Consider the following 23,220-nt stretch of genomic DNA (forward strand, 5'->3'; position numbering starts at 1 on the left):
CTTCTGTCAAGGGAGGCTGGTGGCTTTGAACCGAGCGAGATAGTAACCGTTTCTGGTTAAACACAAAGGATCTTACTCTTTAACAGAAGGCCTATCTCTGTAGGGATCCTTTCCATTATGTTGTCACACACTTTCCATTATGTTGTCACACACTGATAATAACAATCTGAAGTAGTCAGTGGCAAAAACAAACACTTTAGTGGACGTACTCTGACGGGGCACAATTGCCCAGAAGGATTGTGTCGCCACCGCATTTCACTGCTGCCACAGTGTGCTAGCTCAATACTGGACCAATTTCAAGAAATGTTTGTCCCAATTACTCACATAAGCCACAAGAACCTGAGAAAATAAGGTTGAAAAATACCAAAGTTACCCTTAATAGACAGATTAATAGTGATATTGAACTTCTCATGTAATTCTCTTAATGATAGTGTATTTACCAAAATGTCAAACTATTCCTTTAAATAATGACTTGGTTTGGTTTAATCTAGATTATTTCCAATCCAGAATTTGGTTGCTAACTCATGTATTATTGACTTCTGTGCATTTAAATACTGTATATTTAAAAATGTGCTAGAAATTCTATAATCCTGTTGCAGAGACTGGAACATTTCATTGGCATTAAAGGAACCGCTCTAAGCTGGTTTAAATCCAATTTATCAGATCGATTTCAGTTTGTACATGTTAACGATGAGTCCTCCATGCACGCCAAAGTTAGTCATGGAGTTCCTCAAGGATCTGTCCTCAGACCAATCCTCTTCACTTTATATATGCTTCCTTTAGGCAATATTATCAGGAAATATTCCATAAACTCTCATTGTTATGCAGATGATACTCAGTTATATCTATCAATCAAGCCAGATGATGAAACTCATCAGTTAGCTAAACTTCAAATGTGCCTTCAGGATGTTAAAACCTGGATGACCTGTAATTTTCTAATGTTAAACTCAGATAAAACTGAAGTTATTGTTCTGGGGCCCAAGCACCTCCATGACGCATTATCTAAAGATATAGTTTCTCTTGATGGCATCGCCGTGGCCTCCAGCACCACTGTGAGGAATCTTGGAGTTATCTTTGATCAGGACATGTCGTTTAAGTCTCACATTAAGCAAATTTCAAGGACCGCCTTTTTTCACCTACGTAATATTTGCGAAAATCAGGAACATCCTGTCTAAAAATGATGCAGAAAAACTAGTCCATGCATTTGTTACTTCTAGCCTGGATTACTGCAATTCCTTATTATCAGGCTGCTCGAAAAAGTCCATTAAGACTCTTCAGCTGATCCTGAATGCTGCTGAGATTATGGTCTCATGCAGCAACATCATAAGTACGGTCTAGACCTGCTCTTTTATGAAATGCGCTGTGAGATAACTGTTGTTGCTATATAAATAAAATTGAATTGAATAATATGATGCATACAAAAACAATACAAAAGAAAACATAAGCATAGTAAAATGTCTCATTTTCATTAATAATAATACATTAGGTTTCTGAAGTTGTGGCACCCACCCACCAAACTATATACATCCACACTAACATTTTATTTCTTTTTCAACATAATCACATTAATCTAACATTAACTCGAATGTTCGAACATGTGTTTGAATGTGGTCAAAACATCCCTGCAAGTGATATCTGGGAAATCAAACCAGCCTGTTGTGAGGATTTCTGGACTTTGGACACAGTTGGTCAGCACAGAGGGGCGTCCACAGATGTGATGAGCTGGAGGCTGTTGAATGCAGCAGCAGCGCCACCTACTGGTAAAAGAACCTATCAAGTATGGCTCCTCATCAGTCAGATTTTTCAAAGCTACACAGTGCAGAGTACAAATACTGACACAGAGAGGTCAACTGTGTTTTCTGTTCCTTGTTCCCAATGTTTAATATGAAATCTATTATATACAACATTACCCCAACACTTCATAGCAGCTTTTATGTTACAAACGTACCACATGATTATTATTTGTCAGTTAGTTCATTAGGTATTACAGACCTGGGCCCGTATTTATCAAGCTTCTCAGAATTACTCATAAGAACGTTGCTAAGAACTGACTGAGGAGTAAAAAAATTCTTGACTCAAAGCTGTGCTAAAAAGTTAGTTTTCAGGAATCATAGTCCTAATTTGAGTGAAGTGTTGGACTAAATGTGTCAGTCTAAGTACTGATTCACGACACTTTGCTGTGCTGCAAACAGGATTTTGGATGGCACTGTAGCCAAGGACCAATCACTGAAGAGATTTCCTTATTTAAGAATATTAACAGATAAATTCACATTGAATGGTAAAATTCCTGAGAGGAGTTTATATTCAACACACATTTAACAATAAAGAATTTTCAAGATAATACATTATGATATAGGTCTACACATTACTAAATGAAAAATAAAAAAAGTTTCTTTATATGAGCGCTTTCAAATGCGCCCACTACTCCTGTGAAGCCAGTTATTTGCATGAAATATGTTTGCTTGTCGGATTACAAGTGGTGTTGTTGGGAAATTGTGCGTCGTCAAATAGTTCAGAAACATTCTTCCTCTCCTAAAATACTTGCGCATGTCTCTGACTCCACTGTGTCATCACAAGCCATGGACCGGTATTTTTCAAACTTCTCAAAGTGCCGTTTTAGTCTTAAGTGCTGAGAATTCAGGAAATTTACTCAAACCTAAGTATAAAAGCAAGTTATGAAATTTCTTAAAGCTGAGAATCACTCTCACTCTCCCAGTTATTTAAGATGGCTCCAGAGGTCTCTCAAGTGGTTAGGAGCTGCCCGTAGGGACTTATGTTGGCATTGTGGAGACAGGAGAGGTTATTTATACAGTATCGTTTGGACAGAGCAGATATCATGTGTGTCAGCGAGTTGTTTGGTTGGACTTAACGCAGCAATGCATTTTCAACTGAATTGAAGGTGGTGATGACACTTTGTTTTGCCACAGGACAAATGTAGCATTGAAAACCGGTGATTTGAGGATTTGATGATGATTTTTTATTTGAGGACGAAAACTTCAATAAGCCGAATTGTCATGGAAACAATTATGGCACTTGCACACACATTTCTTGAAAATAGCTGACTTTCCAGGAGTAGTAGGTGCAATTATTGGCAGTCCTATCAACTTCGTTATCTCTCATTTACGATGTGTATATCATAATGTATTTTGGCAAAAATTAATTACAGTCAAACGTGTGTTGAATGTAAACTCCTCTTAGGAATTTCACCATTTAATGTGAATTTATGAGAATATTCTTAAATAAGGAAATCTCTCTCAGTGATTGGTCATTGCCTACATCCACATCCATAATCTCGTTTGCGGCACAATAAAGTGTCGTGAATCAGCTGACACTTAAGATTTAGTCCTACAATTCACTCAAATTAGGACTGAGAAGCTTGATAACTACCTTTTAAGCACAGCTTTAGCCAAGAATAGTAAATTCTTAGCAGTGTTCTTATGAGTAATTCTGAGAAGCTTGATAAATACGCGCTGGGATTCTGTCAAAGCTGGACACTGCAAACACTGCGCTTTGTGTTTTGTGTTAACCAGCATACTAGCACACTGACTAAGATGGTAAATATGGCATTTAGCTCAAGTAGCGCGTTGCCTAACCTGCAGACTAGAAATAATAATTCACAGTGAGCTTTGGTTCACATAAGACCTGTGGTGAATGGACATTACTGCATATCACAACTAAGGCATAAATCACTAAATCTAAAAAAAAAAAAACAAAAAAAAACAATTAATTCAAGACTCATTTAAGCAAAAAGAATCAGTTTAATAGTTATTCACGTTACACTTAAGACTAGTGACAGGAAAATAAAAATGTGTCATTTGTCTTGATACAGTTATAGTGTTGCACTGATGACATTAAACTCACCAAGTCCCTGTACATCTGCATTTCTTAAGCACAGAAAGGAATACGAGCAGAACAAGAGTGTTGAATGTGCAGTTTGCAGAGACCAACGCAGCACTGTGGGATTTTGTTTTGACTTCCTAAATAAGGTCATCCACACACAAACCTACAATCTACTTAAAATATGTAAATTAAAGGCACTTCTTGTTTACATTATTAAGACAGGGACCAAGAGGCTGAGTGGACTGCTGTTGAGTCAGTGTCAGGATATGCAGTGTCCACAGACCTTTTATTTATCGTCTGTCATTTTCATTTAATGAGTTTTGTCCTCTTATTGTCATTGTAGTGAGGCTACACTGAGGAACGTGTATATGTATTATTGATAATCAGGGGCTCTGTGGTTTGTTGTTGAGCCACTCGTGTATATGCTGACATCGGCTGGATTTATTTATTATTTATCCATCGGAAGATCCGAGGGGGTTGGGTGTGCTGCCACAGGGGTTGCAGTGAAGGTCAGGGGCCTCGACAGACACGACAGCAGCAGAGGCTGGCTCTGGGGACGTGGAACGTCACCTCTCTGTGGGGGAAGGACTCGGAACTTGAGCGGGTGACGGAGCGCTACCAGTTAGATCTGGTGGAGATGACCTCCACGCACAGTCTCAGTTCTGGAACCGTACTCCTTGATAGGGAATGGACCCTATTCTTCTCTGGAGCTGCTCAAGGTGTGAGGCGCCAGGCTGGTGGGGGATACTCACTAGTCCCCGGCTGAGCGCCGCTACGTTGGAGTTTACTCCGGTGAACGAGAGGGTCACCTCCCTACGCCTTCGGGTAGTGGGGAAAACTCTGACTGTTGTTTGTGCATATGCACCAAACAGTCTGAACCCAAGTGGGTGTTTGTTGTTAGACTTCTGTGCTAGTCATGGATTATCTATGACCAACACCATGTTCGAACATAAGGATGCTCATAAGTGTACGTGGTACCAGAGCACCCTAGGCTGAAGGTCGATGATCGATTTTGTAATCATTTCATCTAATTTGAGGCCGCATGTTTCGGACACTGGGGTGAAGAGAGGGGCGGAGCTGTCAACTGATCACCATCTGGTGGTGAGTTGGGTCAGGGGGTGGGGGAAGACTCTGGACAGACCAGGTAAGCCCAAACGGGTAGTGCGGGTGAACTGGGAATGTCTGGAGGACGCCCCTGTCGGTGAGATCTTCAACTCAAGCTTTTCTGGCAACCCCGTGGATGTTGGGGCTGCAGCGGAAAGCTGTGGTCTCAAGGTCTTAGGTGCCTCAAGGGGCGGTAACCCTCGAACACCGTGGTGGACACCGGTGGGCAGGGAAGCCGTCCGACTGAAGGAAGAGGCCTTCCGGGATTTGTTGTCTCGGTGGACTCCGGAGGCGGTTGCAAGGTACCGACGGGCCTGAAGGGCTGCAGCCTCTGCTGTGGCAGATGCAAAGCAGCGGATGTGGGAGAAGTTCGGAGAAGACATGGAAAAGGACTTTCGGTCTGCACCAGAGTGCTTCTGGAGAACTGTCCGCCATCTCAGGAGGGGGAAGCGGGGAACCGTCCAAGCTGTGTACAGTAAGAATGGGACCCTGTTGACCTGAACTGGGGAGGTAATTGGGCGGTGGAAGGAACCCTCTGAGGAACTCCTAAATCCGACTGACTCTCTAGTAAAGGCAGAGCTGGAGGCTGATGGGGGTTTCTCGTCAATTTCCCTGGAGGAAGTCACTGAGGTAGTGAAACAACTCCACAGTGGCAAAGCCCAAGGGATTGATGAGATCTGCCCAGAAATGCTAAAAGCTTTGGGTGTGGAAGGGCTGTCTTGGATGACACATCTCTTTAACATTGCGTGGAAGTCAGACTGGGGTGGTAGTTCCACTGTTCAAAAAGGAGGACCAGACAGTGTGTGCTAATTACAGGAGTAACACTTCTCAGCCTCCCCAGTAAAGTCTACTCCAGGGTGCTGGAACGGCGGGTTCAGCTGATAGTCGAACCTCAGATCGAAGAGGAACAATGCAGTTTTCGTCCCGGACGCGGAACAACTGACCAGCTCTTTACTCTCACAAGGATCCTGGAGTGGGCTTGGGAGTATGCCCTTCCAGTCTACATGTGCTTTGTAGATCTGGAGAAGGCGTATGACCGTGTCCCCCGGAAGATACTGTGGGAGGTGCTGCGGGAGTATGGGGTGAGGGGGGCCCTTATCAGGGCTATCCAATCCCTGTACATCCAAAGTGAGAGCTGTGTCCGAGTACTCAACAGTAAGTCGGACTCTTTCCAGGTGAGGGCTGGCCTTCGCCAGGGCTGCGCTTTGTCACCAATCCTGTTTGTGATATTCATGGACAGGATATCAAGGCGTAGTCGTGGCGAGGAGGGGCTGCGGTTCAGTGGGCTTGGGATCTCGTCACTGCTTTTTGCGGATGATGTGGTCCTGATGGCATCATCGGTCCATGTCCTTCAGCTCTCACTGGATTGGTTCGCAGCAGAGTGCGAAGCGGCTGGGATGAGGATTAGTACCTCTAAATCTGTGGCCATGGTTCTCAGCAGGAAACCGGTGGAGTGCCAACCCAAGTGAAGGAGTTAAAGTACCTCGGGGTCTTGTTCACGAGTGAGGGGAGATTGGAGCAGGAGATTGGCCGGAGAATCGGAGCAGTGGGAGCGGTATTGCACTTGCTTTACCACACCGTTGTGACGAAAAGAGAGCTGAGCCGTGAGGCAAAGCTCTCAATCTACCGGCCAATTTTCGTTCCTACCCTCACCTATGGTCATGAAGGCTGGGTCATGATCGAAAGAACTAGATTGCAGGTACACGCGGCCGAAATGAGGTTCTTCAGGCGGGTGGCTGGTGTCTCCCTTAGAGACAGGGTGAGAAGCTCGGCCATCCACAAGAAGCTCAGAGTAGAGCCGCTGCTCCTTTATGTTGAAAGGAGCCAGTTGAGGTGGTTTGGGCATCTGGTAAGGATGCCTCCCGGACGCCTCCCTAGGGAGGTGTTCCAGGCACGTCCAGCTGGGAGGAGGCCTCGGGGAAGACCCAGGACTAGGTGGGGAGATATCTCCACACTGGTCTGGGAACGCCTCAAGATCCCCCAGTCAGACCTGGTTAATGTGGCTCGGGATAGAGAAGTTTGGGGTCCCCTGCCGGAGCTGCTGCCCCCGCAACCCGACCCCAGATAAGCGGATGAAGATGGATGGATGGATGGACTTTTTCTTCAAGCATCTCTGCTTAACATGACGTGGACTACCAATCCTTGAAATGTTCGACCCTGTTTCACCGCTAACCACTTCTGGTTGGCTCAAGTCTGGAGTGTGTTTTGTTGCACCTGTAACAAATTCCCTACACAGCCCTAGAATTTTTTTCAGCAGTGCTGCTGCAAAATGTACATAAGGGAAACCCTGCAACAATTATTGTGAGGGTGTACTGGAGTACACCTGCATGTCAGTGGAGCGAGGTGGGAAGCTAAACCACTGGGGTTCAGAAAAGATTTGAGATATTCTCACTGTAGAATTGTTTTGTTTTTCCTGTCATTTCCCAGTTTCAACTTCACATCTCAGACCATAAATGGATTCAGTAATCGGTGTAGTTCTGCCGCTTGCTGTCTCTCATTCGCACATATCTACTCACTCGCTACGCACATACAAAGCCCTTAACAGACCTAACTTTGCTGCTGTTAGAACAGCACCAGTCAGTGTGTGAGTAAAAATCATTAGCTGCACATTTATATCAACGATCGTGTCAAATTTTAATAGCGCCGACCATTCATTCAGCAGCGGTGCTGCGCCAAATATAAGGGGAACACGTGTCTGTTATGTGCTCGTCAACATTAACTTATCAATTCAAATTTAGACAATCGATTTTTCACATCTGTGAATCGAAAGAAATTCCCACCTGTAATAGTTTGCAGTCCAAACCTTGACAGTGAACTATGAGGGCAAAAAATATATATATATTTTTAAAATCATTCATTGTACTCAAGGTAAAGTCTTCAATTAGTCGTGATTTTGATTTCAGATCAAATGGCAAGGCCCTTGGTTCACAGTCTTGACAACCATGTCCACCTCCTGAGAAACAGCTGCTTCCACAAAAAGATCTCCAATCTAAAGTCTTCAGTCTGTCTTGTTGTTGTGTGTTAATCTGTGTTTTGTGAGGTGCTGAAGGAGCCTGAAGCCTCTCTTACAGTGTTCGCACTCAAACGGCTTCTCTCCTGTGTGAATGCGCATGTGTTTGGTGAGGTTGCTCTTGTGGTTGAATTTTTTCCCGCACTCTTTACATTCGTAAGGTTTCTCCCCAGAGTGGACCAGCTGGTGTTTCTTCAAGTTCACAGTCTGGGAAAAGCCCTTGCCGCACAGGGAGCAGCGATGCGGCTTCTCTGCCATGTCGCTGCACTCGTGACTGCTCAGCTCTGCGAGCGCGCTGAAGCTCTGTCCACACAGGGAGCATCGTGGTGGTTTCTCCTCGTGCGAGGACTTGTGTGTTTTCAGAGTTGACGGATTGGCGAAAGCTTTCCCACACTGGTCACACTTGAATGGTTTCTCCCCTGTGTGGCTGCGCTCATGGATGACCAGGTGCTGCAGCAGGCGGCAGCGCTTGTCGCAGTGTGAGCAGCGGTAGGGTTTCTCCCCGGTGTGCACCATTATGTGCTTCTTCAAATTATTCCTTACACTGAAGGCTTTGGGGCAAAGGGAGCACTTGAAGGGTTTCTCTCCTGAGTGGGTGTACTGGTGTGCTGCCAGATCGGTCAGCACCCTAAACCGCTTTGGACATAACTTGCACTGATATGGTTTCTCCCCCGTGTGGACGCGTTCATGCTGTTTCAGTTTCGTCAGCTGTTTGAAGCTTTTCGGACAGCAGCTGCAGCTGTATGGTCTCTCCTCAGAGTGACTGAGCATGTGGATTTTCAGGTCTCCTTTCCTGGCGCAGGTCTTTCCACACTGCTCACATTTAAATGGCTTCTCCCCCGTATGGATCAGCAGGTGCTCCTTCAGAGTTCCCTCTCTCCCGAACTGCCTCCCACATACCTCACAGCTGTAAGATTTCTCTCCCGTGTGGGTGAGGAGGTGCTGCCGGAGGGTGTGCAACATGTAGAAGCTTTTATCACATTGCTTGCAGGGGTGACATCTCTCTCGTGGAGCCTCTTCAGACGTGTCCTTACCCTCCTGGTTTTCACTGTTCTCTGTGTGAACACGCACATGCCGCCTTAAGTGGCGTTTCGTCTCGAAGGTCAGGCTGCATTTGTCGCATGAATATGTATCTTGTTCCAGCTGTCCTGACTCTGGCTGGCTCGGTGTACCTCCTGTCACGCTGCAGTGATGCCGCTGGTGTCTGGTGACGTTGCTCCTCCTAGCGAAAGATTTCCCACAAAGCTCACAGTGGTGATGTCGGGGTTCGGACGCATCTTCCTGCGGGTTCTTCTCTGCTTTTTTTTTTCATCGTAGAGGAAACATCCGAATTAGTGGGGGGAAAAGAAAGAGAGAGGTAATTATTTATAATAATAATCAAAATACAGCTTCAACAATCAGTCAATTAATCCAGTGACAGAATCAACTTAATTGAATTTGTTCAGCTTGTCAAAAGTAAATATTTTCTCATTAGAAACAAAAACCCTTCTATGATAGACAACTGAAAACAAAATTCATGTTGGGCATTTGCTGATATTTTAGAAACAAAATGATTATAATTCAAAAAAATTAATCAGTTGATTCACTCACTCACGACATGAGGATTAGTTAGGCGCGCTTTAATACTTGCTGTTTGCAGTCATGTGACCGGAATGAAGTAAAGAGCTGCATTGGGATTGGGATCCCGCAGGTCCCATCACAAATTGCGCGCGAGCAGGCGGTTTTAACTCTGCTGCAGACGGGAGCGGGCAGTTAAAAAATATCCTGCGGGTCCCGCAGTCGCGCGCGGGTCCCGCAGTCGCGCTGATAAGATGGAGTCAACAAACCAAGGTGAAAAGAAGATTAGTGTATAAGGCAGCTCCTGACAATGCACTGCACTCGAACTGGCGACCTTAGGTACGGGAGGGGGACACGCTGAGGAGGAGGCTAAACCCCCTGGGCACTGGCAACGTTCACCAGTGCGTTTGTTGGTGTCAGGGAGTGAAGTTTACTCACTATACAGCCTCGCTGGCTTCCGTCACACGGGCTTATAAAATACAAGACCAAAGCAAGGCGAGTCTGAAATTTGGAAAACTTCTCAGTTGTTACTGACTAAAATGAATGCAATGATTTATGTTGGTTATTCTGAACGTTTAGCATAGCCCAAACATGTGTCCTTTTTTTACTCTGCATGTCACAAATGTTGCGGGATCAAGAAAACAGTTCCGCAGGTCTCTACAATGAAGCTCATTTTTCAGAATTAAGATGGAGGAAAGTCTGTGCTGTGCTACTTATTGTTTTCTCATTGTGTTGTTCCAGTCCTCTTCTGTTCACAAGCGCTGGATAAAGGCCAGACAAGGATTCGTTTCTCCAGGACATTATTTTGTCACAGTGACCGTCACAGCCAAAAGCTAAACAGTTCATCCTTCGGTCCAAGTGGACGTTTGTGCCGAATTTGAAGAAATTACCTCAAAACGTTGCTTAGATGTGTTCACGAGAATGGGACAGATGGACAACTCCAAAACTACAGTAAATGATTCCACAGCAATCTTTCATCTAAACTATTTTCCATTTAGAAAAATTCTCCGTATTAGGACTAGCATACATTTTCAATTTCATATAAAGATTTACCTCCACCTGCGGGCTCAGAGGCTTCTACATCTTCAGCTTCATGTTGCTCCGCAGTGGCGACGTTATCTGAAGGGCCGTTTTTTGATTTTGCCTCCTCCTGCCATTGCCCTGCATCACCGGGCTTGCCTGTTTTGAGGGATAGTTTATAGTCCTGAATGAGCCACGTCACTGAGCCTTCCTCCTGAACCACTAGCTGTGTCCCATCAGCCCCTGCGTTTATCGGGTGCAGTACATCTGATTCTTCTGGTTTAGTTTGCTCTTGGTTGGGGTCTTTGTCGTCACACTCTGACGCTCCTACTTCTTTATACAAATGGATCTCTGCTCCGATGTCACACCAGTCCAGCGGCTGATCCAGCTCCAGCTTTATCGTGTTTTGCTGCTGCGGATTCTCAAAGTAGTTGTCTGCCTCCGACTGCTCGTCCTGCTCTTCTAACTTGACCTTGATGTTGGCCTGACTCTGCTCTGCTGCCACATGGACCGTCTGCCCGTTCAGTCCTGAAGCTTTCACGCAGACAGACCGCTCCATCACAGCGAAGACCGAGGGGTCGTCTGATGAGTCTGAAGGCAAGACGTACATGACAGAACGTAAACTCTATGATAGTGTTTGTGGGGACCGTAATACACGTGTGACATGTGCGCCTGGTGGTGAACTATGAATCGAAATGTAAGCTGTGCGTATTTACGGCTGGACTCCCGTTAACCCCTTGTGTCAATTTTACAGGTAAAACAATTACAGTTAATTAGTTAATCTACAGAGAAATAAATCAGCAACTATTTTGGTGATTGATTAATTCTTCTTGTCATATTTTAAGCATGAATTCTGAATTCTTCACTGGTTCCAGCTTCTCAAATGTGAGGGTAAAATAAGATGCTTACATAAGAGTTAAATTATTTAAGAATTTACTTCGCATACAGAAGATTTAAAGTACAAACATACTCCAGTAATTCACACCACCGTCATTTGCTTTAATTCACATTTATTTTTTGACGTTGCAAGTACTGTCTGGTGTCAAAATATTTATTATAAAAGTAGGGCTGCAGCTAACGATGACTGTAGTAATGGAGTAGAGATTATTTCATCCATTCATTGTTTAAGAAGTACTTTTGATTGGCAGTTTTAACTCATGACTGTGACGTCACAACCAAAACTCAAGGCCCAACCAGGCAGAGAACAATTTACAGCTGAGGATTGCGGCTTACTTTTGCCATCTTTCAACTCAACAATCAATCATCATTTAAGTTAAATGCTAAAGTTGCTGTTACCTTGTCTGTGGTCTGCTCTGTGGACTTGATGCTAGAAAGGGTGCTTTCTGATCAGATGCCGTGCTGTTGCGGCTATGTTTGTTTCGTTTTACAGTAGACAGAATGTAAAATTACAGAGTTGTTGTTTTCTATTAGCTTGAAATAATCCCATACTTTAGACACTTTTTTCTTCATCCCTCGCTACTTTCTCTCTCTTCCTCCACTTTGCAAACTGCTCCATCATAATCACACCGTGTTCACTTGATCACAGCATAAGCCCAATGTGCGACAGTAATAAATGTCCGTGTGCTGTATAGTTATATGGATTAAACCAAGTGTCGATGCTTTTTAGCAATCGAATTAATCGATTTAATCAATAAATGGTTTCAGTCATAGATAAATGTGGGGATGAGAGAAAATTCAAAATCAATGTAAATATATCTGCTTTCAGATGAATCATGCAGTTGCAAAGACCTGATGCTGAGTATTTTCTAAGCAAAAAACCATGTACACAACAAAAAAACACTTAAAGACTGACATCTGCAAGCCAAGCGAGCAGCTATGACTTTCAAACATGAAAACGGCAGCAAGAAAATATATGGCAGAAAAGAAGAAGCAGCTCACTAAATTAGATTCCTTTTGCTTTTTTAATCGAGCATTCAGCTGCAGTTCTGCCTCCAGTGTGCCAAGGACAGCAAGCTAGACATAACGTTAGTCCTAAATAATCGTAACATTAGACTATTGTGTATGAGATGAATTGGGTAATCTATTGTTGCTACCTGGTAGATAACCAGCCTATATATTCTCACAGTAAACTAGTAGTGCATCTCAATTCGGATACTTTTGTACAGTAAACTTAGTGCAGTACACTGCGTACACTATGTCCTTACTTGCTTAGTTCTTTAATTTCGACTGCTGTTAGGCCCTAACAGGAAATGATGATTGCAAGATTGCATAATTACCCCAGCAGAGAGGCCGCTTGCAGAGCTCTAAAATTTCAGCCAGGCTTTATCACCCAAAACAAAAAGCTCAGAATCAGGTTTATTGCCCAGTAGGCTTTACCTTACAAAGGGTTTGCTTTGGTACATTGGTGCATAAATAAGAATTATATAAAAGCAATAAAAAGCAAGTAACCATAACTTTACTGTACAATAACAATGTAATGTCTAATATAATAATAACAATAAAGCAACGACAATCCCCTTTCTTAGTACTTCTGTTGTTTATTTCAACAAACCAAGATTGGTCTGTAAATCACGAGCCAGATGTCTCTTGATTTGATTTAAATTACTCAGAATGTAAAGACAGATTAACAGCTATACGAACATTAAAACTATCTCACAGCTGTCTTTTCCTCTGTCGTTGTTGCTGTACCTGTCTGCTGCGTTGACTGCAGTGGTCTGTGTGATTGGGATCAGAGGGCTCTGTGAGCTGACTGGCCCGCCGGCTCGTTAACTAACCCCGCCGGCTCCTCAACTCCGAAAACTTTTGAGCACATTTTCGATTTGCCATCATTTTTCATAAAACAGCCAATATTTCAAATCTGCACTGCTGCTTTCTGCTTCTCCCGTGTTCTCGGTCCGTCCCCTTCTGGTACGTAGATAAGATAGAGGCCGTTGAGTATGAGATGTGTCTAACGTTCCACACTCAAGTTTTTGACCGTTGAATTTTCCATATAGTTGGTTACAGGCCTAACAGACGCAGAACCAGGTAGGTCAATTCAGGATCTGAACATGTGATGTTGTGTTTCTCATGTCAGCTGCTCACCTTCAGGCTCCAGCCTCACAGATGGTCCCAGGTCTGCTGGTGTCTTCAAACAGTCCACCAGGTGGACCGACAGCCGCTTAAGGCCCAGTTGAGAAAGACTGCAAGGGGACGCCATGATTCTCACCGCAGGCCGAGGTTCAACAGACCTAAAAGACACAAGATGAACACTAGATTGAAAAACATTAATCACAGAGAGCAAAATTGTGGTGATTTCTCAAAATATTACTTCTTTTACTTGTTTCATTTTCCATCATTATATATAGTTTTAAGCCAAAGTGAACTCTGTTTCTATCCAGGGGGACAGTGTGGACACTGTGGAGGACTAAAAGTACTTAGGAGTGCACATGGACAATAAACTGGACATTTAGGTCATTCCTGCCTGTGGCTATCAAACGCTTTAATTCCTCCCTCAGAGACTCAAACACTCGCACACTTAGTCAGTAACAAGTGCAATACCCGACATATTGTGCAATATTACCTGTACCTAGAAATGAAGTAACCAAAATCTATAATGTATACAGTAACTAAGGTTACACTACTATTTATCAAGTCACTTCTGTTAATACTGTAAAATACTGTACATACAGTACCTGCACTAATTTTTACTATTTAGTTCATCACTAATATTTATTATTACATTTCTGTTTGCTGTAAAATACTGTAACGTTACATATCCGAAGTACTTTATATTTAGATTTTGTGTTTACATTTTTTATTTTGTTTATTTGTTATGTTGCTGAGCGACCGATTGTCCGTTTTTTGCACCTCGTACTGCTGTGAAAGCTGTTAGGCATTTTAGGCAAAGCCTTAACGCTGTCTGAAACACTTGTTTAGATTTGAAAAAACTTTATTTTATTTGTCAAAATGAAAAAAGGGCGATTTAACGGCTTTAAACATTTCTGGTTGTTTTCTTCCAACTGCAATGCACTACAGGAAGTGCTGGGGGCAGTATCGCTTCCACTGTCTGCCATGACTGTAAGACTACTCGCGAAGAAGAAGAATTCATGCGAGAAGCGAAATTAACGGAGAAAGAGGCGAACACCAGAGCGGCTTTCGTTTTTACAAGTTTTGTACGCTGTTTAATCACTAAATACACTTTTTTGCGGTTTTGAAGCGCGGAACCAACTGTGTAGAACTTGAATATTGGCAGTTTTACCAAAGTTGATGGCGAATCGAAAATGTGGTCAAACATTTTCGGGGATGAGAAGCTCCACAAGTGCCCTCGACAATAGCCTACAGAACATTCTCCACTGAGTTACTGCCTAAAACCTATAAGCACTTTTGAAAAATAAACTACAGAAGTAGTATGAAAGGGGACTGTTGCTTTATTGTTTCTAAATAGACATTACATTGTTTGTGTACAGTTGTGGTTTGAGTACTTGCTTTTATTTTATATAGTTCCAAAGCAAAAATCTTTGTTAAACAGTTAAAAGTTTTGAAGCTTGTATAAATCAGTGAATTGTAGGAGGAGCCTACGCCTTCCCTGGTTTCCCCCTGGCGTTAATACTGGTGTTCATTATGAATGGTGGGGGAGTGGGGAGAAGCGAATTCTGAGGCAGGTGCAAAGCATACTTAAAAACAATAACCAGAATATTTGTGGTCATTAAAACCTTTTTTCACAGGGTGGTATAATGTGAAAATTTTAGATTATTTTTTGCTGGGGGGGCGGGGGTTTTACAGTCACGATGGCATCGTCTATCGGCCCAACCCTAGTTGGTGTTATGATGGGATTAGGGTTAGCCAATTAGAGTAGGGGGCAGGACACGAGGTAAAACATGTGTTCTTCAAATGATATTTGTTGGATATATGGTGGGGAAAACACACAGTATATGTTATGATTTTTTATTTAAGTACTCCAGTTTTTAGCTTTTTCTTGCCCGCCATAACCCTGTATCTGTTTAAACTGTTGTCGTCTTGTGTTATCCCTGTTGACTCTGTAATTCTCTTGCTTTTTGAGTCTGAGTCCAGAGCCTTCACTATTTACATAAATAAGAACATATTACACACATAGCAGTAGTTTTATAGCTATAAATGCATTGAATACAGTAACTGAGTACATTAACTCTTGTTGTAAAGTATATTCACAGAGTAGTACTACTTTTAGTAAGTAAAGGATCTGAATAATTATTTCACCTATGATTATATGTACTGTATATGATGTGTTTATATATTGAATATATTTACTATGTACTAACTGTATGCATCAACTACAGACATCAACAGAGCGATTGCAGAACCTCCACTCTCAGTTACACCCAAATGAAACCCAATATTAACACATTAATACAATCAAATCTGCTTATTGTTTTAGCTCTAGGTACACAGTTTGGTTTGTTTTGGATTCACTCTGTAAGAAACCAAACAACAAAAAATGCGTAGCAATTCAAATGCAGCTAATTTAGGATGTTTATCTACTGTGACTACAAAGTTAGTATTATTGCTAACAACCTTATGACAACAAAGCCAGGAGTGTTTTTGCGGTCGTGTCTCTGTTTTCTTCTGCCGACGTAGCCTGAATGCATCACAAGTAGCAGGACATGGGATTGGCCGTTTTGCGCGGGCAACCAGGTTTACTTCATGGTTTTGCAGTAGCCCAACTTAGTGAAATCAGCGTCGTGGGATCAATAAAGTATTTCTGATTCCCTTTTAAACTCACGCGCTATTTTATTATCATTTACCTGTGCTTCATTTGACCTTGTTTTTTTTTTTAGGTGTGCTTTGTGACATGTGCTTTTAAAAGTGCTCTATACTATATAAAATAAAGCGTATTGTTAATAGAAGTATTATTATAACAAAACCAGATTAAACGAAGCGTCTGACTTTATAATACTTGTTGATTTAACTGTTTGAACTGAATGACCAAAGTGTGATCATATGTATCTTGTCCGAGGATCACTTGTAGTTTGTGCCTCTCGTGTATAATCATTACATCCAAGCGACGAACTGGGGTTAACTTTTTGCTCTAACAAGCTCCTGTTCACTTCCGCCTGACAAATGCGGTCCCAGTTTCAGTTTCTGATTACTGGGTGAAAGACAAACTGTAACGTTAGCTAAACAAAAAGAACTTACCAGACGCAGCTTTTATCCGGGGCTAACCTTTGTGCTAAACTGCTGCTCCTGCAGACGAATCTCCGGTTATAAAACGATCTTCCTGGTGTAGTTTGGCTGTTAAGTTGTTAAACGTGTCTCCCACGCGTTTACCTGACAATGAACTTCTGAAACTCTGGACGTAAACTAGACAAAACGTACGAAAGAGAAACTGCGGATGTATTTTTTGAAGCCAAGCTTGCTTGTTTCTTTTCCGGGTTTAGTTGATGGACGGGGTTGTAAACCAATAGGCTGCGAGTACGTGAAGAGAAGGCGGGTTGTTTAAGACATTATCTGCCAATCGCAGTGTCGCTTGGTGAGAAAGACACGGCGCCTCGTTTAGGACAAACAGAATAAAAAAAAGCCTTTTAGCCCTAAATTCTCTAACTGTATTATTTTGTTCAGTAAATACGTTCAAATACGATCAGACATTTTACGGATTATATTTACATGATATTCAGTTTTATACACTGTTCATCTTTATTTTACCTCTATTTAATTTTATTCTTTTTGTTTGCTTTATTGCAAGTATCTCAGTGGTAGACTGTGACACACAAGCACGCTTACTGTTTTTTATTTATTTATTTAAACACACACAGAAACACTCACTTTTACTTTTTTAGTTTATTTATGCATAAACTACATGAAATTAATTGTTCTTTGTATTAGCATATAAGCTTTGGCAATATTGTTCTTTGACATTCATGCCAATAAAGTAAAACTGAATTGACTGTAACTGCATTTACTCAAGTGAAAGTAAGAGTTTATGCTGCCTGTACTTTATTTGAGTGTTTAAATTTTAATCTGCTTTATTATTCTACTCCACTACATTTAAGATCTCAAGCCTCCATCACCACTCTCCCCCTTTACAGTACATATGTACATGTGTACATGTACATGGGGTGGTGATGGGTGCACAATGGATAAGACGCCTACCTTTGGTGTGAGAGACCTAGGTTCAATCCCCCACTGTGACTCACCCATTAATGTGTCCCTGAGCATGACACTTATCCCCTTGTTGCTCCAGACATGTATAGCAATTGTAAGTCCCTTTTAGATAAAAGCGTCAGCTAAATGAATAAATGTAATGTAACATGTTTGTCACATGTAAACCTGATCTTTACAAATCTGATGTAAATATTTTGCAAACTGCCATATTGTTCATATTCTTGCACATATTCTTTATTATTCTTTTATATTTTTTAAACCATGTCAATTTTAAGACAAATACATTAATTTCACAGCTAAAGTTATTTTTCATATTAAGATTTTTTTTTTATATTTTTAACATAAATGCATTGTTAGTGAAATACCCAACATATATAGTGGAATGTTGTGTGTATATATATAACACTAAATGGGGCCATTTTGTATAACAAGAACTTTTATTTGTGATAATTTAAGTACGCTATAAGTTGTTGTGATTACTTGTATTTCTACTTTTACTTCAGTAAACTTCTTTCTCCACTTTCTGTTTTATATAAAACACACTGGAACAATGTTTTTTTTAAATATAACCCACAAAAGTCCTGCTCTTTTTGATAAATCCAAATAAAGTTAGATGAATTGAATTGAGATGATTTTTACACTCGGAGCAATTAGTATTGTCACAGCAGCAAAAGCAAGACATTAATAAATGCATTCTATATATACACATTATCTGCAGTTTCTACACGTTTTGGCATGTTAATCAGATGTTTTATCACTTTACATGACTACACAGAGTTGTACAAAGAGTTTTTGAGAAGTTATACTTAATAGTGGGCTTGCTGTCTTAAGCTATTGAGAGATAATTTACTAAATGTCTTAAATTGTTTTCAGTATTAGCACTTTTTGGTTTGTTTTTATTCAGTCCCAAGACTATATACACATAAGAATCTTGTTCACATTTATGGACATGGACAAACAAAATAAAACAATGAAATAAAATTATCTGCACAAGCAAGAAGTGAGAATAGAGCTCCTCCTTGTAACGCTTCTCTGAACACCACTAGATGGAGTCACAGGATCAGTTTACAGCTGTCATCGCTGTACATCCTCTTCACGGGTTAGGAAAGTCTGTTTGGATTTGTAAATGTGCTGGAATCTGGTCTGTTGAAGCATTAACATGCAGCGTGTCACTTTTGATGTTTAAATAAAGCATCAGTTCACTGTGGCGCAATCTGCATTGTAGCAGCTTACTGTGACACAAACATTTCAGTATTGAGATGAAGAAAAGGCCTAAAATAGATTCTGAGCTTCAGAAAGAAAAGACATCCTGAGGGTCCTCAGGCTGATAGCGGATAAAGACTTGAACAATTGATATAACAGTGCACGAGTGATGACACGCGCTCGAACACACACACAGACACACATACACACATACCCACAAACACACATAAATCCACAGGCTGAGTCTTTTGATAATTGGATCTTCTGAAGACGGGCATTTTTGAAGTCCCTTTGAAGTGACTTTTACTAATGTTGTTGGTTTGCAAGCTTCATTTAATTGACTCAGTCACTTCAAATTCAAATCTTTTCTCATTTATAATTAATTAATATAAGATGTAGAATAGCTGGAAAGTGCTGAGCAGGAGGAGAGAAGACCCACACCAAAGTCTTTAATCCTCCGAGCTGCTGAAGCAGGGCTGGCCTGAAAGACAGACAGCCAGACATGTGTGCTTGTTTGATATTTTCTGGATGGTTTATGGATAAAACAAAAATCCTAAAATGACCCCTTTAAAATGAGCACGTAGCTGCACTTCATTGTCTTTTGCATTTTCCTACACACCTGTCCTCCATGTGAGGGGGTGTCTACCAAATAGGAGAGATGTCCTCAGACACCCCACGATGAGTTGCACTGCAGAGTTGGTTATATGAGGTTTAAAATAAACCGTGCACAGACAATGAAGCACAATTTGCATTAAATGTGGGTTTAATTATTATTATTATGTTGAATGTAAGGCATCTACATTTACTTTCATTATCGGACACTTCAATATTATCATCAAATTAAATACACAAGAAATTACAGGAAAAAAAGTGTTCGCCAGTCCTAAAGACTTGGATGTTGATGAAAAGTTGTAAATCTGGTAAAGACAGTAACTCCTAGATGACATTCAAGAACAAAATACAGCACCAGAGTTGAAAAAGAAAACTGATTGCTTAAATGATTCAAACTGACTTCAAGTGATTATGTGTTACTACTACTGAAGTAAGTCAGTTCATCTTGTGTGTTTTCTCCTACAGATGTGAAGAACGAGAAAGGAAATCATTTAATTCTGCACAGACTTCTGCCATGTCATCAGTAAACCACCCACGTCCTACATGTGCAGTACGACAAACAGCTTCCATTCATTCTTAATTGCCACAATCAATCACAGTAAACACGAAGCCTTCATTTGGTTTGGTTGAGTTTCTGGTTTTTCTCATTTACAGACATCAGAGCAAAATGAATGCAGCAATATATAAGACAAAGTGAAATTTTTGACCTGAGGGTGGCGCTAGATGAAAAGTCAGGGAATCTTCAGTTATCACATGTCGTCCTGCGGGGGATATGAACGTCTGAACCAGTTCAATCCAATAGTTGTTGAGATATTTCAGTCTGGACCAAAGCAGCTGACAGAGGGACACTGCCATCCCAAAAGTCATGCTACTATTTGTGTTTAATATTAGCTGGTTGTTTTGTAGCAAGAGGATGAATCTGGTCCTGTTTAAATTCTGCTTAAAAGAACACGAACACGAAGAGGATGGACGAACTAGAGCAAACACCACTGGACATTTGTAGGAACATCTGTAAAGGACAGTGATACAATCTACTTTAACTCACTCTCTGGGGTGCTGCTGCGCTTCTGTCTGTCCCTCTGATCACTTCCTGTGCGGAGAACATTCCCCAGCTGTCTGAACACCAGACTCAAATCTCCTGCGTCTCAATTAGAGGGGACAATGTTTCAGTCACAGCTTTGGTTTGTGAGTTCATTTTTACAGAAAACTCTGAAAAAAAACATGCTGATTTCAGACACAAGAGAGCTCCAGTTTGCTTCCTTTTTACATTGTAAACAAACTGATCAACACATTCACTCACTCAGTCAGCTGAGCCACACAGAGTTTATAAAATCTGTGTATTGCCCACGCATGGTGGCTATCGTGGAACATGGCACTAAAAGTGGGTATGTTAAAGTATTTCACATTAAACATTTGCTCTGATGTCTTACTACTAACTTACTGAAGTTAGTATTGATACTGCTTTCTTGAATAAAGGGGCTATATGTAGTTTTTCTACTAAAATGAATAATTTTTTTATTGCATGTGTGTGAAGGGGTTGTAATCTGACATTAAAATGATCCAATTGCTGGGTTTGGCTATTAACTCTGAAGGCAAGTATTCCTATTCCTATTTGAAGGCTCCGGGTCGGATTTTCCGCAAAATTCCAGTGACTGACACCTGCATGCGCGCTCCCGAGGATCTCGCTTTGTCTACTGACTTTGCACTCAGTAGCGACGAAACTGCAACTTACGACATGGAGTCTGCTAACACTAAGAAACGACCTGCTCCCGGCACAACACAGACTTCAACACAAACTCCACATAAGGATAAAAAACAAAAAAAGTTTTATCTGCTGAAGCTCATCAGGCCTAATGTGAATCGGATTGACTTCGGACGAAAACATGGATAAACATCAGCAGGGCTTTTGAATCAAGGGAAAACCTCCGCTTTGTTTTGGGTATATAAACAGACCCAGACCCAGAGTTGGCTTTCATCCTATTGGACAGGTAAGCTAACATTATTCGCTGGCTAACGCCGAGCAGTTGCTAATGTTGTCTGGTGCAAAGTTATATCGCTTTCACATTACTTCACCAACTAATGCAACCCATGTTACTTTCCTCTATACCACTGTTATGTCAAAGTGTCAAAGCCTGCAAGAAATTATGTAATGGTAAAAAGCTAATGTGGAGCGATTTGTTTACTATCCCATAGTGATGCAGCCACGAGCAGCCAGCTAACGCTACAGTAGCTCGGACCTGCTGCTGTTTGCTTCGTAACGTTCAATTTAGATTTATTGTATTTACTGATACTCAGGTAAACAGCTTCTCCACCTCGCAGTCGCTGTAACTAACATGACCCACATAATATACAACCCAGTGGAAGAGCCATCCACTAATACTACAGTAAATTTACTTACTGTGGTCTAACTGCTATAAATTGTGACACAATCTCGTTATAATATTCAGTCCAGCTCACTAATGTTAACAGTTTCATTATCATCCAAAACATGTATCTGTGCTGAAATTGCTGAGCCTCCGGTGAAAGATTCACAGATTGTAAAGACAGTTACTGAAAGCAGCAGGCGAGCTAACGATGTAGTACGTTGGCTAAATACAGTGTAACTTTATCATGTAACGAGCATGGATTAGTTCAACATCAAGCTGATAAAAATATTACTGTAACGTTGTAGTGGGAGTTTACCTGAGTTTCCAGCATGTTGTGTGAATCTGCAATCTTAAAACCGCACCGCTGGTGGCCGCTGAAAACTACATAATGCCCCTTTAACCTATGCTTTATTATTGCAAAGAACAAGTTCATCAGAGCCAACAGCATCGGTTTCTTTTGGTGGAGACGCAAGGACGCCGGTGTGGTAGGAATCGTATATTTCTTGTGAAGAAATAAACAAATGAATAAGTTACAGTTGTCTTTGTGCTATTCATTAAGAGAGTAACAGAATAAGGGATTTCAGCTGAAAGAGAAAAGATAACATTTATTGCTACCACGTAGATGTGGAGTCCAGGGGAGAAGTCAGTCAATCTGTGAGAAGTCTGTCTCAGCCTTGAGCCACAGTGGAATAAGAAAGAGAAAAAAATATTTATTACATGTTTAACATGAACATCCAACATTGTAGATAAGTCATAAAATATGGAAAAGCATAATAGGTCTCCTTTAAAGACAGAGTTCAGAAGTTTTGGGGAACTACATTTCCCACTTTCCCAGAGTGGGAAACAAAAGAGAAACAACAAATGCCTTAGGATCTTTTTGTAATGTATGTGCTGTAGTTAGGGTTAGGTCAAACAGCAATAAGAGGCTATCTTGACTGAATTGTTGAGTGTGTTTGGGATCAACAAACATAATTATGATCCCATCGACATCCAGAAATTGAGAAAAGTAAGCAGGTAAACTTGGGGAGTTAGGGGGCGCTTTTTTACAAGCTTTGTCTGAGAGGAGGCCCACAGTCTCAGATTTTATTAGTCATCAGATTCATAAAAACTAAAAAAGTTCTGGAGTGTGTGGTATCCAATATTTGTGCATTTGACTCATAACAGTTCAAAATAGCACTGTAGCAGCAGGACAGAGGGTCAGTGACCTTCTACAGGGAGAGCAGTGATTGGTGGTTATGCAGGGACTGAACCCTTCTATAGAATTTGTTGAGGACAGTGTGCAGACAGCGGAAATGGCACATGTGAAATCGCCATAACCACAGCAAAAGACCCAGACAGAAAATGAAAATACTACAGCTGCCCTCCGACAGGGGAGGCTTGGGCCTGCCGAACATAATTCTTTACAACTGGGCGTGCCACGCTCTCTTTCTG

The 23,220-nt window shown here is 41.5% G+C and overlaps 1 protein-coding gene across 2 annotated transcripts; it reads right to left on the reverse strand.

The window, feature by feature from the left end:
* Positions 1–7,561: 7,561 nt before the first annotated feature.
* On the reverse strand, positions 7,562–16,888 carry LOC119913080 (zinc finger protein 708-like). 2 transcript variants are annotated; one of them, XM_038732396.1, is made up of 4 exons: positions 16,643–16,888; positions 13,574–13,719; positions 10,565–11,122; positions 7,562–9,249 (listed from the first exon to the last, which is right to left on the reverse strand). In XM_038732396.1, exons 2-4 carry the CDS (start codon positions 13,686–13,688, stop codon positions 7,943–7,945), a joined length of 1,980 nt encoding a protein of 659 aa, XP_038588324.1. In that variant the 5' UTR covers positions 13,689–13,719; positions 16,643–16,888; the 3' UTR covers positions 7,562–7,942. The 2 variants fall into 2 exon arrangements, with proteins under 2 accessions (XP_038588324.1, XP_038588323.1); XM_038732395.1 differs by having other exon boundaries at positions 7,562–9,252.
* Between the last annotated feature and the right edge of the window lie 6,332 nt (positions 16,889–23,220).

The sequence above is a fragment of the Micropterus salmoides genome, unplaced genomic scaffold (assembly GCF_014851395.1).
Source record: "Micropterus salmoides isolate LMB-PRFRI ecotype aquatic unplaced genomic scaffold, ASM1485139v1 Ms_hic_scaffold_2, whole genome shotgun sequence".
NCBI lineage: Eukaryota > Metazoa > Chordata > Actinopteri > Centrarchiformes > Centrarchidae > Micropterus > Micropterus salmoides.